The 12,405-nt window shown below is 53.7% G+C and overlaps 1 protein-coding gene across 1 annotated transcript in view; it reads right to left on the bottom strand.

The window, feature by feature from the left end:
• The window catches only part of CREB3L1 (cAMP responsive element binding protein 3 like 1), a gene marked incomplete at both ends in the record, with an annotated part of 44,150 nt that extends 37,702 nt beyond the window's left edge, over positions 1 to 6,448 (bottom strand). Inside the window, one exon of the mRNA XM_082316861.1 lies at positions 6,341 to 6,448. Within this exon, the coding sequence (XP_082172987.1) occupies positions 6,341 to 6,448 (108 nt within the window). The remainder of the gene's footprint in view (positions 1 to 6,340) is intronic.
• Positions 6,449 to 12,405: the final 5,957 nt, after the last annotated feature.

Raw genomic sequence — 12,405 nt, 5'->3', positions numbered from 1 at the left:
TTAAATACTACAGTCTGAAAACCTACAGGGAAGTGCTGAGAAAAAAAGGAGCGATCCCAGGAGTAGACCGTTCTCAGAGGAAACACAGGAGTACATTGCAGAGGTGTCAGCCTGGCCATATTTTGAGTAGTGAGGCTGCATCTGTGGCTATAAAATCCCTACTTCTAAAATTTCCCTTTAAGTGGCTGCTTCACAAAACGATCTTCTTTCCAAATTCCCCTCTCTACCAGAGACAGCTCCGTTCCAGGCTTCACCGAGACCAGTGCAGCGCCAGATGGGACCAGCACAGTGCTGGATGAGAGCATGCAGTGCCAGATGTGCCAGATGAGACCACTGCAGGACTGGATGAGACCAGCGCAGTGCCGGATGAGACCAGCGCAGCATGGGATGGGACCAGCGCAGCATGGGATGGGCTCCTGGGCAGCAGAAGGCACTTCGCATTGATGAACCCAACACTTGTCATGGGATTCAGAAGTCACCAGACACCATGCTTAGGCACTTGTACTGGTACCAGGAGGAGGTCCAATGGAACATTCTCAGAGGCTTTCTACAGCCTGGTCTGTACAGATGAGACCCCTAAGTTTTCTCCTCTCTGAAAGCGGTGGTGGCATTGAATGACTGCTTTATGCCAGAGGGGATGGGGATCGCCTGGCAGACATGGCCTGAGCTGTACATGACTCCAGCATCTCCCAGCTGGCGCTGCTGACACCCTCCCTCAGTGGGAGCGGTCTGTATGCACAGATGTGCTGCCACCCCCTGCCAAACCCTCCCTTTGTTTACTCTGCAAGCACTTCACCAAAGTCCTTCCTGCTGCTCCCCACCAAGATGATAGCTCTGCCTCCACTGTTTAACTCTGTTTTGGACACATGCCTTCCTGCACTCCTGTTCTGAGTTGCAACCTCTCCCCTAGCTCTGGCCTACCAGTGCAGTTAAAGGGTTTTCCTACTTTGGCTGAGATGAGCGTTTAGGCCAGAAGATCCCCAGAACATGCAGGTAGTTGTCCAATGGATGAACATTTTTATTTAGGAAGAGTATCCCAAATGTTTATCAGTTTCCTGGCAGCTAGGAGAGACACACGAATGATCCCCAGTCTAGGTCAATACTTTCTTCAAAGAGAGTCTTCCAAAGGAAGTTCAAGTCTCTCCCCATCTTTGTTACCAAAACGGAAATATGTTTCCTGGTGATGACCCTGTGGTGATGAGGCTGTAGCTCAGAGACCCATGAACTGCTGTGTTTAGCTCTGGTTTCATCCTGCTGCTAGCACTTCTGCAGGTCTAAGTCCTGCTAGGAGACGATAAGGAGCAGCACAGACATGAAGCGGAGGAACCACGAGATGGATCCAGAGAGACTAATGAAATAGGAAAATCTAGGAACTCTTACTTTAGGCTTCATTTCCATCAGGCCAGGTCTGATGGCCCCACCAGGTCTCTCTGTATCTGTGCTCCAGATCCCACAGGAATCTCTGACTGGCAATTTCCAAGCAAAATTTAAAGAAAAAGGTCTTGCTTTGCCCAGTACTTGGCTGACTAACCAGGGACGTGTAACTGACCAAATTTTACCAGGCATGGGAACAGAGGGCCAAAATGCTTTGTGTGTGTGTCCCCACAAGGGACTACCATCAGCCCAGAGACCCAGGCTCCCATTAACAGCAGAGCTCTCCTCTCTAGCAACTGGGAGGGATGAGAAGTGGATGACCAAATCTGCCTGAGCTCTTTGTCCTCACTGTGTCTGGAAATGGGAGGGAGCTTACACATCATGAAGCTCACTCAGACCAAAGGTCAGTTCAAGACCTAAGCACTACTTAAGTGCTATTTATGTCCCTGTAGTAGGCATAAGAGGAATAGAAGTGTGTACAGGCTTCTTGCAAGAGCGACGGTTGTCCATGGTGAATAGCCTCTCTTTATCTTCAAGGAAAGCTCCCCTTACGAGTTGCACCAGCGCTGCTCTCAGCCTGCTCACTACGTACAGTCCTGCTACCTTCCTCCTTTCTGCAGGCTGGGACAATATTAAAGGAAAGAGCACACGGTAGGCACAAAACTTAGTTTGCACTCAAGGAGCAGCCCACAGGTAGAAGCAGTTCTTCTCCCATTCTGCTGGCTCCCAGTAGACTCCAGAAGATGCCGCTTGTCACATTGCCTGGGCATATAGGATCACCCAGTAAAAGAGCGCGTTACCGTGCGTTCCCCAGAGGAGATGGGTTAGCACTGCTGAGACAGCCTGAATTGCCATTTCGCAACTTCTAACAGCAGAGACCTCGACTAGCATGTAGGCTGTTTTTTTACCTTGATGTCTCCCTTTTGAAGGAGATACAGAATATGCTTTGAAAAGCACAGAGTCAAAATGGAGCTGTGTTTACATGAACATCCAAAGTCATCTTTGAAGGTATTTTTTTTCATACTATGAAATACAGAAACATAGGGAAGAAACAGACCCACTGAGGTACTGGGTTAAAACGAAACACATGCCTCCTGTTTTGCTCCTTTATTCTGGCTTCGTTCTGACAGTAGAGTGTCACAAACCCAGTGAAGCACAGTAGTGAATCCGACTCAAAAGATAAGGCTTTTGAAGAGTTTCACAGCACTGATAAGAGCTGAGAGAGAAAGTGAGAGCTCTCTGAGTGCAGCTGTAATAGACGGTAAGTGAATAGATGGGTGCTCACAGGAACGACCAGAAATGCTGAACTGGGCAGGAGACAGACAGGTGAAATTGATAAGCAGAGACTGCATGAAGGATTAGCCTCATTTAGGGTGGGTCCTTCTGGCAGAAGAAAATGAGCAAAGTTGCCTAAGTTCAAGAGCAGTAGGTGGCCTCCTGAGCAAAAGGAGACTGATAATGTTGTTAGTAGTCATCCTATCTAAGTCTGGTTAGCAGAAGCTGAATAAGTAAAAAGAAGCATTTTGTGTCCCTTGGAGATTTCCCCTCCAAGTACCAAGCAGACACCACTCTTCTTAAGATTTTCAAAAAAAACCCCAACCCCTCATCATATAATCACAGACTCGCACAGGTTGGGAGGCAGCTCGGGAGGTCTCTAATCCAACCTCCTGCTCAGAGCAGGGCCAACACTAAACGCAGACCAGGTTGCTCAGGGCTTTGTCCAGATAGGTCTTGGAAACCTCCAAGGAAGGAGCTTCCGCAGTGTCTCTGGGCAGCCTCGCCCACTCTTAATTGTCCTCACAGTGAGAAATTGTTTCCTTATACCCAGTCTAAACCTTCCCCGTTCCAACTTACGACCGCTCATCCTCCTGCCATGCACTTATGTAAAAAGCCTGTCTCCGTCTTCTCGGTAGCTTCCTCACCAGTGCAGGCGGGCTGCTGCTACGTCCCCCTGGAGCTGCCTCTCCTCCAGCTGAGCGAGCCCAGCTCCCTCAGTCTCTCCTTACGGGAGAAGTGCTCCAGCCCCCAACTATCTTGGTGACCATCCCCTCCAGGCACTCAGATTTATCGACATCTCTCTGGTACCAGGCAGTCCAAAACTGGATACTGTACTTCAGACACAGTTTTATGATTGTCAAGAAAAGGGGAATAACCACATCCCTCTGTTTATCTACCGCCACCCTCCTGTTGCTAGCTGCTAGCCGCCTTTCCTTCTGGGACACAGCACTGCTCCGTGAGCCCTGGTGGGTCGGTCCACCCACCCTTGGGGCAGGAGACAGTATTTGGCCTTGCTGAATTTCATGAGGTTTCTGGTGACCCATTCCTCCCACATGTCGAGGTCTTTCTGAATGGCACCCCCACACTTATTCAAATTACTTTTTTTTTCCTGTTTCAAGCACACAGACCTTTTTGAGGATACATCTACAGACATTCCTTTTATTACTTCTTTGTCACAACTTTAGATGAACAATACAGGGAACCATTTTTTAAAGACCAAGATGACTCATTAGGAGTGCTAAGGTTCAGGAAAGGAGAGTAGTTTAGAGACACGTAATTCTTGCCCCAAAGGAGCACAGCCTCTGCGGTAAGGTTCATCCATCTTTTCTTTCCGCTTCCTTTCTGAATAGAAGAAATCATCCTCAGAAAAAGCTTCATACTGGCATTTTATGGCCAAAATTCCTGGCCTGCTCTAAGAAAAATGCTTGCTGAACAATATCTGGAAAAGTTTGCCCATCTTTGAAGCACAGGCACTGGCAACTTCGCGAGCTATTGTGCACGGTGATGCTTTGCACAGTTCTATGTAAAAAGAACTTCTCAACACATCTCAAGATCCCAGGAGATTTGCTGGGTTTAGTAAGAAAATGTAAGTGTATTCCTTCCCCCCATGTTGTTATGCAAAGTGAGAACAAAGAGGGTGATGTATTACGTTCTGGCTCTTGTATCACCAACAGATTTGGTAGGCGAGAAGCGGTTACAGAAGGTCTTATATTTATCGTCTGCAGGAAGAGAAGGTATCAGCTTGACTGTCGCACTCCACCAGAAGTTGGAGGTGCTGGCAGTTGGGAAAAAATCCCCACAAAAGCATTTCTTTTTCTACTTGTAAGCTGAGCACAACGATGCCTGAGTCACCGCAGCCTAATTAACGTGAAGGCAAGGGCAGGCTACTTTGAGAAGCAGCTTTCCAAGCAGAAAGGCCATTTAAATGAGGTAGGACGGAGCCAGCCTGCACATGGCCACCGCACACTTTCAACACACTGTCCTGGCAGGTGGCACCAGATGGCACTCTTACACAAAAGCTTCCTTTTCCACGGCGTCTGCTCGCAGGCAGAAGTTGTATTTAAGCCGTAAAGAGGTGCCACTTATGGCGGTTAGGGGTTCCCTGACTTCTGACTGCAGCCCCCGTTGCACCTAGGTAGAAGGGCTGGTGCATATGTAAGTGAAAATAACTATTTTCACTTTGGTAAGAGAATAAACGGTCCTGGCGTAAAGCACTTGGTATCAGCACAGCTTCATCCCCACTGGACCTATATGGAATTAGGGAAAGGACAAGACTCCTAACCACAGGTCGCTCAGACGCAAGCAGGCAAGGCCTCGCAGTGCAAGCGAGCGCTCAGCCTCGGGGCGACGTGCCTTTGGAAGGTCTGCCTGAGCGCAGCCGGGCTCTGCTGCCTCCCGTAGAGCCCGACCGGAGTCAGTCCTGGAGGCACGGTAGTACCTTGGAAATTAGGAGCTGGTGAGATTTCTGAGAAATGGGGCTGCCTGCATAATCTCTTTCCCAGACCCAGTGTGCCTCCGCACACCAAGCGCGGTGCACTTCACGTATGCACCAATTCTGCATCTCTCTTTTCTTCTCCACAAGGGAGGCAGCATGAAAGGCTTCGGATATCTTCTGCGTAGCAAAGCAGAAGTGGGTTCATCAGGTGTTTAATGGCTGCAGCCCTCCTCTCTCTGTCCCCTGCTTCTGTGTCACGGTGGTGGCATCTCCCCTGCTCCCATTGCAAGGGAGACCTCAGAGACCCTCACAGCGCGACACCGGGAACGCGGGAGGTGCCAGGACTGTGACAGGGAGTAACAAGCTGCGGCTAAAATCCCTCTGTCCGGGGCAGGGACGCTGTCCCACGGCTGCAGCTGCTCGGAGCTGGTGGAGCCTCGAGCGCGGGCAGTGCCCCGCTGCCCAGGGTCAGCGGATGCCCTCACCCTCACCCCAAACCACCTCGGGGTGGGGCCCGTCCCCCTTCTGCCGCAGGGCTGGGTCCTCCCTGGCCGAGGGGCTGCGGGATTCGCAGCGGAACTCCCGCAGCAAGCTCGGGCGGGGGAGCGGAGAGGAGAGCTGCTGGACTGGGGACTGGCATGACTCCTCCGAGAGGCTGGGCACTTTCCCTGGAGGTGAACAATGCCCCTTTGGTTTCTCGGGACTGGCAACACATTTTCCTCCCAAGTCACTCTTCCTCCTCACCCTTCTCTCCAAAGTAAATCAGCCCAGCCTTAACGCCAAGCGGGAGATGCTTCATCTCCCAAATGCCGCTCTGAGGAAAAGTTACAAGCGCAGGAGAGCGGAGGCGCCGAGCCCGGAGGTCTCCCGCCGGCCGCCGGCCGTGCCTCCGGCGCTGCCCGAGCTGAGCCGCGGCAGGTTGTGCGCTCCCCGCCTGGGACCGCTCGCTTCTCCCCCCGCCGCCAGTCTCAGGAAAGCGCATTGCAAGAAAACACCCGAGATTCCCCAGCGGGGTCTCCTCGGGGGGCCGCGGCAGGAGCCTGCGGGTCGCGGGGGGCGCCGGCCGTGCGCGGCGAGGGGCAGCCGGTACCCGCGCCCCGCGGCTCCCCGCGCTCAGCGGCGGGACGCGGCGGCGGCAGCCCCGGGGCAGGCGGGGCGCAGCGGGGAGCCCGCCGGCGCGTCCCGTCCCCGCCGCCGGGGCCGCCCCGCCGGGGAGGTGGCGGGGGGGGGGGGGTGCTGCCGGCCGTCCCTTACCACATTGCTGAGGAAGTCCGCCTCGCTGAAGTCGCCGAGGTCGAGGAAGCCGGTGCCGGCGGCGGGGAAGAGCCGCTCGGCGGGGAAGGGCTCCAGGATACTGTCCATGGTGCCCGCGGCGCGGGGGCTCGGCCGCCCCCCGCGCTCGGCCGGCCGGGCTCACTGCGGCGGCAGGCTCCCGCCCGCCCCCCGGCGGCGGCGGGCCATGGGGCGGCGCGGCAGGGGGCGGCGGGCAGCGAGCCGCCCGCCGGGGAGGGGAGCGCGGCGCCGGGTGCCCGCTCGGGGCGGCTGTCAGCGCCCCGCTGCCGAGGGGCCGGGCGGGCGCCGGCCGCGGCCCGCCCCCGGCCGCGCACCGGGAGCCGGCGGGGCGGGACTTCCCTCGCCGACACCCCCGAAGGCAGCGCGGCGGCGGCGGGCGGCCCCCCGCGCCGCCGGGGAGGAGGCCGGTCCCCGGCGGAGCCGTCTCCGTTTGAGGGCCGAACAAACCCTCCCTGCGGCAGGCGGGCGGCGGCGGCCCTGGGCGCCCCTCCGCCTCCCTCGGGAGCGGGGCCGGGAGAGCCGGGGCCGGCGAGGGGCCGGCGCCCGGAGGGGGGCCGCTCGCCGGCGGGGAGATCCGCTCGCCCCGGCTCTCCGCCACGGGCTTGCGGGTCGGGCTGGCTGCAGCAGCCCATGTGGCTGCCCTGTAATTAAAGAGTTGGCACCATTAAAGAGCTCCGGGAAGATTATATGGCTTCAGATAAATAGGATTATGGATCCCTGTCCTCTCTGATCCTTACTCCAACCAGTACTCAGGAAAACCACTTACAATAAACCTGTTGAAGAAGCCCTGATGTTTTATTAATCTGTCCCTGCTTTCATGGCTCCACAGAGAAGGGACTGGAGTCACAGCCCCTGGCAATGGCTTTCTTGGTCACAGGCATATGGAGAAAAAAAACAAAGACGGCGGTGCACCTCTCCTGCAAGACACCTAGCTGAAGGTTGCCAACGACGAGGGTGATGGTGGGGAAGTGCGGACTGGAGGCTGGCTGGAGCCTGCGTTTGAACCAGACCCTGGGTTCATCCATCCATCCATCCATCCATCCATCCGGGCTCTTGCTCCACGCTCCCCATGGGTCTCAGGACGAACAGCACAGCCCAAGGCGCTCCTTGGCTACTCGTAGCACAAGCAGCCGCGTGCTACCTCCTGCACACAAAAGCCTTCACGCTTGCACACACAATGGGCTCTTACAGTTACCTTTACTTTTACCACACCTGAGTTAAGTGTAAAGAGCCTTTGGGTAAAAGGGTCAGATACATAAATGCAGCCAGGACAGAGTTGTGCTGAGAAAATAATGCTGTTCCTCCTTCCTTAACGGTAAAGAAACCTCTTTGTCAATGTGGGTGCCAGTGGGTTTAAAGGCGGGAACACAGAAACCTTTGCTGCTGTAAGATGGGGAGAAGAAACATGTCCAGGCTCTTCAGCAAGAAGCAAACCTTTGTCTCCAAGCAAGGGGAAAGGCCTTTAACATCCCCGTCAGCGGGGTTCTCAGCGGCAAGGGGCAGAAGGACCGAGCCCCGCGATAGCGATGGGGTGACAGCCCGGGGTCACGGAGCACGGGCAGAGCCACAGCAGGGGCAGCTTCCACCTCCCGCCGCTAGCCAAACACGGATATCGCTTCCCTAGCTGCGGAGACTCACCGATGAAACCAAGAGTTTCTGGTTCAGCGCCTCGCCCAAGTTAACAGAAGGAAGCCTCTTCTCAGGACACACGCTGTATTTATCCTCAGCGCCAGGCCGAGGAAGCCGAGATGGTGTCAGCTCCAGCGACTGTTTGCACAGCATGGGTGGCAGTGTCATCTGAAAAGGTCAAGCAAAGTAAACCTCACTTGTTTGTCTGCACTCTGAAGGAAAAATGCTTTGGCACATTCAGATAGGGATTGTGAAGTCCATTCAGAAGATTAGAATAGCTTGAAAAAAATGAAATTGCCTGCTCTGAGACGCTGCTTCTATTAAATACTTTTAGTACTGAAAGTAACTGCCCTGGCTGCAGCTCTCCTGTCTATTGCTGCTGCACCTCTGCAGGCAAGGAAGGATTATAACAAACCTGCCTTTCCGGTATCGTGCTGCAAAGCTGCTCGGTCCCATCTTGGAGAGCTCCGATGGGGAACCCCATCCCTAGCACTTGCATAGAGCTTTGAAACGGGCATTTTCCCACCTTGGACACCAGTGCAGTCCGTGACAGGCAATGCAAATGTTACCCCTGTGTTCAGAGAGTGCCACCGCTGACCCTCTGGAGCCAAAAAGGAGAGGTATTTCTGCAGCTGAGCAGTTTTGTGCTCCAAAAGAGACCTGAGGGCAGGGAAAGTGTCGATGAGGTGAGGGGAGGTGATCGCAATTCGGGAAGACTCAGATGTGCTGCTGCAGCTGGCAGGGGGTGCCCGCAGCGAGGGGGGAAAGGCCAGGCTGCTGCCCAAGAGGCCTGGCCACTACAGTGCTTACAACACTGGAGCAGTGCTAGCAGCGTCACATGGCTGTGAAAAAGGCAAATGCCACGCTGGGATATAAATGCAGGAATCCTCGTACAAAACCTTTAGGACTTGAAGTTCCCCTTCTGCTCTGCAGAGGACCAGTGCAGAACATGGTGTTAGCCAAAATGCTGTGCCCATCTGGGGTGGGAGCATGAGCAAAGTGGGGACTAACTGGGCTGGGTCCAGAGGAGGGCAGTGGGAATGACTGGAGAAAAAGAGGACCCTAAAAAAGAACTGAAGGAATTGGGCTTCTTTGGTCTAAAGAGAAGACTCTCATGCCAACAGTCTTTAGGCATTCAAAGAGCTGCAGGAAATAGGAAGGCAAGACTTGTTCTTCATTGCCACACTGGAGGGGACAAGCAGCAACAGACGAGTGCCTGGGACAGGGCACCCTCACTGTAGCATCTTTAAAATCGAGTTCTGCAGCCATCTCTTGGGACGGGTGATCAGGAGGCAACCTTGGGGCAGGGGCTGAGTCGCATGATCGCTAAAATCCCTTTTCAGCCTTATTTTCTCTGATGTTCTGTTTAGATTTATTTGCAATCTGATTGCAGCAGGAGACCAAAACAGCAACCACGTATGTTTAGATTGAACGAGTCTCAAACTGAGAGCAGATAAGCCTTCCTGGCCGCACTACATTTGATACTGCAAATGCGCATGCATGACCAAGCTCATTTTGTCAGTGCTGAGAAGTGAATCATCAACCCAGTTCTCATAAGAAAGGGATCCTGCTCTCCTGTGCTCCATCCTGCCTGGTCTTGCTGCCCCTGCCTGCCTTTATACCCATGGAGAGAGAACTGCAAGTCCCTCATCGTGCCACCTTGCATTTGCTTTGCCTTCACCCTGCACCGTTGCGAGCAAGACGTGCAAGACAAGGGAAGCAGCCCCTAGGCCTGAACACGTGCACTGCAATCCAGGCCATTTTGCAGCCTGCAAAGCTGAAGCTTTTGGTTTCCCCCCCCGCCCCGGCCCCGACCGAGCCAGGAGGTTTCACAAACTCATCGAGGATGAGTGGTTCTTGAGGAATGTGGGGCGAGTTGCCTAGGTCAGTGATTTTTGGTTTGCTGCATGCAGGCTCCGTTGTTACAGGAGGGGTCGTCTGCCTGGTGTTTGCCCTCATTTGCAGCCTGGAGAGCCGGTACGGGAATGATTCACGCTGTTAGAGCTGCTTGCTTTGGGGGTCAGGCTGGCTTTTTAGGACTGCCACCACAGCAGAGCTTTTACTTCAAGTCTGGTGAAAGATACCATTTGTCCTGTTTATTTTTCCAGCTTTGGTGTTCGTATGGATGGAATAGCTGGTTTCTGCCACAAGCCATCGTCCTAGCCACGAAGGCTTTCTGGAGCCATGCAGACTCCATACTTTGGCCCTTCAGTAGCTCTTCATAGCAGCCCTGCCTTTATTTCTCTCCAGCTTTTCTCTGGACTCAATTACCTCTCAGTGCATTGTTCGGGGGTGGTTTTGCTTACTGTTTTGTGCCACACAGACAGAGGGAGCAACTGCTGCGTTGTAGCTCCCCTCTGCTCCTGAAGTCCCAATGAGAACAAGGTGAGGATGGAAACGAGACTTTCAACCTAGTTCAAAGAAGAGGTACTGCAGTCCCCAGACAGTCCCTTAGGAGCCAGGCTGCGTGCGATGGCACAAGTAGTTGTCTATCCAACGCTCAGGCTGTCATTTTTTCATTTAGTTTTTGTGGGAACAATTCAAAGCCCGTGAAGAAGTCAAGATAGGAGGGGAGGAATCCAGCAAAACGTCCTCTAGCAAAAGGTAACTTTCGAGGAAGGACTTGCAGATGCTGGAGCCTTTCTCTGCCCTCTGCTCCACAGCCCCGCCTCATCCGGGAAATCCGGCTCCCTTTTGATTTCCTTCCAGTGGCTGGTTTAAACCCTCACACACACACGCTTCTCCTTCCAGCCAGCTTCGGCTGCTTTCTATTTCTCCCTCCTCCTGGGTGCTGTCTCCCTGCCAGGTACCCAGCACCCCTGCTCCCACCGCCAGCGAGCCGCAGTGGGACAGGGACGGGAGCCGGCAAGGAAATCACACCTATCTCAGCTCCCTGCTAACACCAGAGAAAGGGAGGGAAGACCTGTGAAATCATAAATCTGCTGCCACAGCTCTGAGAGGGAACGAGTTGTGTTGCGCGCGTTGCTTTGCGTGCAGCTACCCACAACTGGTGCTGCATCAAATTAAATGTCTGCCTGCAAGCAGACACATTTCTTCGGTAACCACCAAGTCCAGATAGGTGCAAGCCATGCTGGAGCACTCGAGCGAGGTGCAGACACACGCACGTGTGTGTGTGCTAAGGGAATGTACACCACGACTTGTGCTTTTTTCCCCCCCTCTTTCTTGGGAAGTAGAGGGGAAAGTGAAGACCATATTAATTGCATGTTTGCATATGGCAAGGATCCATGAATGCTGTGGTTTCAGTGAGCACCCTAATGCTATGTGGGGAATGAAAGGGAAGCCACAGAGCTCAGCGCTGCAATTATTATTCTTTCTGGGGTGAACTTAGGGCCCTCAGATAGATTTAAATCGGCCTTGCAAACAAGGAGTGAGTGACAGGCAGGGAAGTGGGGAATGCAAGACCTAGGGAAACGAAAGTGTTGAATACAAGACACCAGACCCTAGCAATGGAACCCCTTCAGCCTCCTGGGAATGCGGCTGAGCCGCCTGCAGCAGGATTAGGCACACCGGAAAGTAAAGCCCCAAAATAGTAAATGGGTACGATAACAAGAGATGAGAACTGAAAGCTCACCACTTTGAAAGTAACTGATAAAGGGGGAAAAATCACCTTGTACCTCCTTCACTTCTTCATGGCGGGCTAAAAATGTTTCTCTGCCTTGTCACGCACAATCTGCCCTCCCTGCTCTATACATCGGAAAGAGCAGAGACTCTGCCTTTTTTTTTTCTGGAAATCTCCCTGGAGAACCAGACAACTTTGAGGGTGACTAACTGAATGAAGAGTAACTTCAGTATGAGTGCATCTCCTTCCAGCAGTTTGTTAGCATTTGAAGACACTGTAAATAACTCCCCTTCAGGAAATTCAGGTGACTGGGAAGCTACAGAACAGCAGAGGAGGGTGGCTGCCTCAGCTTCCCATGCACTAATTTTTATTGGCTTGCAAAAGGGACGCAGGCAGCCTTCATGGGGCTGCAGACAACCTGAAGAGTCATTCTGAGGGGGCTGTATCGCCTCATTTCTCTTAACCACCTCCTCCATCTCAAACCTTTCCCCAGGAAGGATGAGGGGTATAGCTGCACACCTTGTTTGATTGAATTTTACCCCAAGAAGATACCTTGCATCAAGGAGCGGGAAGCAGACAGCTTTGGTGCAGGAGGGAGCTGAAGAGCCACTGGCACAGGACTAGCTGAGTCGGGGCAAGGAGACTGCAATGGCTCTGCGTTGACAAACTGCATGCGCCATATGGAGTCAACTCCAAAACCCCAGTTACCTGCACGATGACTAGGGGGAAATCCCTGCTGATTTGTGCCACTTAGCCCCTCGAGCACGGCGGAGAAGTTGGACGCTCACCTCTTGGCTATGTCCAACAGGGTCTGCCC

This window comes from Platalea leucorodia (assembly GCF_965183815.1).
Source record: "Platalea leucorodia genome assembly, chromosome: 7".
Taxonomy (NCBI): domain Eukaryota; kingdom Metazoa; phylum Chordata; class Aves; order Pelecaniformes; family Threskiornithidae; genus Platalea; species Platalea leucorodia.
The sequence above is the reverse complement of the archived record's forward strand: the minus strand, read 5'-3'. Positions and strand labels throughout refer to the sequence as shown.